Source organism: Nematolebias whitei, chromosome 10, assembly GCF_014905685.2.
Source record: "Nematolebias whitei isolate Nwh7 chromosome 10, NemWhi1, whole genome shotgun sequence".
NCBI lineage: Eukaryota > Metazoa > Chordata > Actinopteri > Cyprinodontiformes > Rivulidae > Nematolebias > Nematolebias whitei.
In genome coordinates, this window is record NC_056507.1 from 8,936,086 (window position 1) to 8,941,654 (window position 5,569).

General features: G+C 47.4%; 2 protein-coding genes across 2 annotated transcripts in view; one reads left to right on the forward strand and one right to left on the reverse strand.

Annotated features, from left to right (window-relative positions):
• Positions 1–515: 515 nt before the first annotated feature.
• Positions 516–2,006, reverse strand: acd (ACD shelterin complex subunit and telomerase recruitment factor). The gene has a single exon (XM_037683109.1). The coding sequence runs from the start codon at positions 2,004–2,006 to the stop codon at positions 516–518; it is 1,491 nt and encodes a 496-aa protein (XP_037539037.1).
• Positions 2,007–4,290: 2,284 nt separating this feature from the next.
• Positions 4,291–5,569, forward strand: part of gan (gigaxonin) — a 10,872-nt gene continuing 9,593 nt past the window's right edge. Inside the window, exons 1-2 of the mRNA XM_037682600.1 lie at positions 4,291–4,475; positions 4,623–4,737. Of these exons, the coding sequence (XP_037538528.1) occupies positions 4,291–4,475; positions 4,623–4,737 (300 nt within the window). The remainder of the gene's footprint in view (positions 4,476–4,622; positions 4,738–5,569) is intronic.

Below are 5,569 nucleotides of genomic sequence, written 5' to 3' on the forward strand. Positions count from 1 at the left end.
GGTCCAGTCTTTAGCGGTCTGGTCCAGTCTTTAGCTGTCGGGTCCAGTCTTTAGCTGTTAGCTGTCAGGTCCAGTCTTTAGCTGTCGGGTCCAGTCTTTAGCTGTTGTGTAGCAGCCAAAGTTTGTTGAACATGAAGCTGCTGCAGTTTGGTCACCTTCACAGAAACTCTGGCGTGTTTTGAGCCGGTCCGGTTCTGCTGCTGTGACCCCATGGACCCCGGTTCTGATGAGTCCAGCAGGTTCTCGGGTCTCAGCTGTTTTTCTTCAGTTTGAAAACTTCAATAAATTATTTGACTTCCTGAAACTCAAACACATTTATTACTTTTAAAACCCACAGAACATCTGCAAATGCTCCAGAACCAGAACATTTGGACCCAGGGCTCAGAACAGTGACAAACAGGAAATGACATCATCAGTGTTGCTCTGCTTGAATCAAACAGAACCGGTTCTGATCCAGTCTCTGTCCTCAGGACTGAGGAGCCAGACCATCTCAGAACCAAACACCCGTCGTCCCATCAGCTCACATCTGGAGGACTTTCTGTGGGTTCTGGAGTTCTAAGGTACCTCAGAGCCCAGCGCAGAACCAACTCAGGCACTCGGAACCGACTTGAGTCCAGCAGGTTCTGACCCGACAAGGTGTAGGTGTAGGAGAATGCCGTGCCGTCCTCGTGGACGCTGGGGGTTCTTCTTGGGACAGCCTGCTTGGGACTGCTGCCCTCTTTGGTTCTGAATGTCTGTGTCTCAAGGATCCATGATGGGGGTCTTAGACTAAGCCCCGCCCCCTCCTTCACCTGCTCAGGTGTGACGTCACACAGCTTCCTCTTTGGCTTCCTGTAGGGAGCAGGGTCCTCCTGTACCTGGTGGTCCTGGTTTAGAGAGGGACGGGTCTGCTGGGCTGTGGGCCTGAGGGTTCTGTCCGAGGCAGGAGGTTCTGCTGGACTCTGGGTGGATGGGGGTGAAGATGAGACCTGGGGGCTTCGGGTCAGAAGGTTCTGGTTCGCTGGAAGGAAGCTGTGGGTGGACACAGAGTCAGGATCTGAAGCGGCACCGGGACCAGGTCCAGATGAAGCACCAGGGCAGTCCGGTGTTGGTTCTGGAGACGACTCATCAGTTGACGAGGTGACGCAGGGTGGGGGGAACATGTCCCAGGGCCTGGACACAGGTCTGGCACTCAGGTCCTCCTGCGGGACAGGTGAGCTCTCTTCCAGATCATGGCCCGGTTCTACACTTGCTGGGTCCGGTACCTCCGCAGACTCCGCTCCCTCTTGAGTCCTGGTCTGGGAACCCTCGGGGATCAGAAGAAACTTTACCGGGACGCTAAATGGCGTCTCCGTCTTGTACCGGACTCGGTCCTCATCCCAGCTGGTGAACCGAGTCCGAGAGGAGCCATGGGGGGAGGTGGAGAGTTCTGGTGGGTTCATCAGCCGGTTCTGGATGTCCAGCAGAACCGCCTGCAGACAGTCTTGCTGCCACTCCCCCAGCAGGTCTGACAGATCCAGGCCGCACTGGCTCCTCTGAGAGTCCTCCTGACCCAGCAGAGAACTCCAGGTCCGGCAGATCTTCGTCCTGACTGAGGGCAGGGAGGTGACGTAGGGGGGCTGGACCTGAACCCGACCGGCTGCGGAGGTAAACAGCTTCCCCACCGACAAGTAGAACCTGCATTTGGACTTTTCCGGGTGCATGTGGAACCGGATCCGGTAGTCCTGGACGTACACGGTGGTGTTCAGGAGGCTGCTGAAGCTCTCCCGGTCCTCCTGCTCCTGGAGGTGGGTCCAGGCGGACTCGGAGAGCACGGCGGGAATCTGCACCACCCCGTCGGACAGGAAGAGGATCCCGCAGGGTCCATCCGAACCTCGAGTCAGAACCTGGGACTGGGTCATTTGACCCACCTGGACGACATGAGCCTTGAGGCGGACGGAACCGCTCTCCTCCTCCTCCGGGCCGCTGTAGTTCAGGATCAGGCTCTCGATCCACGGACTCAGTTTGCTCAGGGCGGATGGAGCCATGTTATTTGAGCGGAGCCCCACTGCGGGTCCGCCTTTAATGTCCTCCGACTGGAAAAACAGACAGTTCTTAAAGGTTCCACAACATCTAAGAAATAGATATTAAATTAAATTAATTAAATTAGGATCTAAAAACGGAGGAGGATATACTAAATAAATATTATTACTGTCTTATTTTAAATGTAGTATATTAGCTTTGGTATATAAATGTTTGGTATATAAATTCGTATTTCAAAATCTGGCCTCCAGTTCTAATGTTAAAAATCTTGGTGTTATTTTTGATCAGGACATGTCTTTTAACCCCCACATTAAAAAGGTTACCAGAACCGCCTTCTTCCACCTGCGTAATATCGATAAAATTAGAAACATCTAAACTGAAATAAACTAAAAGTGCTGCAGAAAAACTGGTTCATGCATTTCACATCTAGACTGGATTATTGCAATGGTTTATTATCTGGATTTCCAAAAATGTCTTTAAAAAGTCTTCAGTTGATCCAAAATGCAGTTGCCAGAGTCTTAATGGGCGTTGAGACCGTATTTCTCCAGTTTTAGCTTCTTTCCATTGGATCACTGTCAAATTCAGATTTTTTTTTTTATTCTTTCGGCTGCTCCCTTCTTCAGGAGTCACCACAGCGAACTAAGTCGCACGAAGACGTGGCGATTATTTTTACGCTGGATGCCCTTGCTGACACAACCACAGACCATCGAGCTACCACAGCACTGTGTGTGGAGCAGAGAGCACCTATCTAGGATGCTCAGGGGAGCAGATGGTGGGGGTTAAGGGCCTTGCTCAGGGGCCCAGGATTGGACAATTTTTTATGTTGTCGGTACCAGGAGGTGAACCAGCGATCTTCCGCTCACAGGCCCACCTTCTCTAACCTCTGTGCCACCACTCCCTTCAGAATGGAATTCAAAATCTTACTTCTAACCTACAAAGCCCTCAACAACCTAGCTCCATCTTATATTAGATATCTTATGATTCCATATTTTCCTAACAGAGCACTTCACTCTCACTGTAGGCTTACATACGGTTCCCAGAGTTTCCAAAAGCAGAATGGAAGAGCTTTCAGTTATCAGGCTCCTCTCTTGACTCTGAACCAACGTCCAGTTTCTGTCCGGAAGGCTGAAGCTTTGTCCAAACTATGCTTAAAACTTTTCTTTTTTTGTTATCTATATGGATGATTGAGCCTACAGACCTTTTTTATCCTATAGTTAGGGTTGGCTTGTTATGCTGCCATAGGCTTAGACTACTGGAGGACAAATTGACCTAATCTCATAAAATGAATTGTTACAATTGAATAGTTCTCGGCCTGTCGTTGTGTGTCTGTTCCTCCTTCCTGTTCCTCTCAAACCCTGCTGGAGGTTTCTTCTTCATGAGGGAGTTTTTCCTTTCCACTGTCGCCTGCGTGCTTGCTCAAGATGAGAGTTCTGCAATGGAGTTAAATTCAAAGCAGTCTGCTCCTCAGATAAATAATAGCCGACTTACTTTTTATGTACTGTACATGTAATTGAATGAATTCAATGAATGAATTGAATTGAAGCAGTTTTGGGGAGCTTTAAACCTGTTGAAACTGGTTTTGGAGCTTTAAACTTGTTTAAACAGTTCTTTTCAGTCTAGCTGAAGAGACATTCGCGGATCGTAGAAAAACACAGGTAGACTTTTGTTTACTTTTTTTGTTTTCTGTTATGGAATTTCCTACTACGTGTTTTATATTTATTTTGTATAGTTCAATAAATCATACATAATTAATTTTGCATTGCTGAAGTTTTAACTATTATTATTTATTCTTTCTTCTCAGATACGTTCCTTCTTTAAATTTTGTCCGGTAGTCGTGAACGCAGCAGTCTTACAAGATTCTCGCCCGGAGTCGTTCATGGTTCTGTAAGTGGAGTTCGGCACTCCCTGTGCCCCAAAATACAAAACGACACTCACTACTTTAAAAGGTAAGTTACTAAAATGAGTAATTAAAAAAATAAAATCATGACATGTTGAGTTTTGAACTAAAGTCGTTTATCAGAAGCCGTTTGTTTATGTTGCTGTGCTGCTGCTAGCCTAGCTGTTCTCGCCAAACCTGGTTTAGAATTTGACCCGTTTAAGGTATTTCTGCTCGTGCCACTAAAATAAGCTTTTAACAGAAAACAAACTGCACTTTATACGAATAAACGTGTTTTACGCATTATTCGGTTTGGTAGTTATTCACCAAATAAATACTATTAATTTGTAAATGTTAAAGAATGTCCAACTCTTGTTCTTTTGACAGGAGAGTATTTCTCGGGTTGTCCTGACATGCCGAACTCCACATCCAGTGAGCCCGGTTCGAGGGTCTCCGACCCACAACACTCCCAGAAGCTCCTCAGAGTTCTTCGTACTTTCTGGCAGGAGCAAAGTTTCCACGATGCCCTGCTGGTGGTTGATGGAGAGGAACTTCCTGTTCAGAAAAACATCCTGGCTGCTGCCAGCCCTTATATCAGGTCAGTCAGTCACACCTGCCCAGGTGAGACCATGCTGTCCCTGTCTGTTAAAGTGGTGTGTCTACCTGCACATAAACCACAACCAGGAATTCCTCCATTATTTCTTAAAACATTCTGACAGCTTCTGGTGTTGATCTTTTCCTTCAGAACCAAACTGAACTACAACCCTCCAAAAGAAGATGGTTCCACCTACAGAATAGAACTGCAGGGAGTTTCTATGGCCATCATGAAACAGATCCTGGACTACATCTTCAGCGGTGAAGTGAGTCAAATTAGCAGTTTATTTTTAAAAATAATAAAACCCCACCTCTGTAGGAAATGAGTTTAATTAAGTCAAGTCAATTTTATTGTCATTCTCATCACATGTACATGAGGTGGAACGAAATTATGTACTCAGGGTCCCAGTTACATCTAACATATAGCAAAAATATAGAGTGTAAAGAAGAAACGGTTTATAAGGATCTAAGATATATGCCAAACGAACAACAAACGGCACGCCAAACGATCTAAGATAGACACTAAACACTAATAATTCAAAACAATACAGCATAACAACAGCAACCCGAACATGAGTCTGTGGTGAGCAGATGGTACGAATGAATACAGCAGCATGAGATCAACAGCATGGATAATCAGCAGCACAGATAGGTCACATATCACCAGTTAAAGTGGCGTTACAGTGATTTTTTTTTTTTCACAGTGATTATCCTGGTTAGAGATTCATGAGTTTTAACAGCTTCAGGGTAGAAGCTGTTCCTCAGTCTAGTGGTTCTACACTTAATGCTCCACAACCTTCTGCCTGAGGGGAGTGGGGCACAAAGTGTGTGTGCTGGGAGAGTGGGGTCCTTCATGATGCAGGTGGCCCTCTTCCTGCATCTGGAGGAGTAAAAGTCCCTGCTACCACCCGGTGGAGGGGACAGCTGCACGGCGGCGGAGGATCCCCCCCCCCCCCCCCCATGGGGAACATTGCCCCCTTGTCTGGCTGGCTCCCACCGGGCGCATTTCCTCCATGGCGGTGCGCCATCCATCCATCCATCCGTCCGTCCATCCGTCCGTCCGTCCGTCCGTCCGTCCGTCCGTCCGTCCGTCCGTCC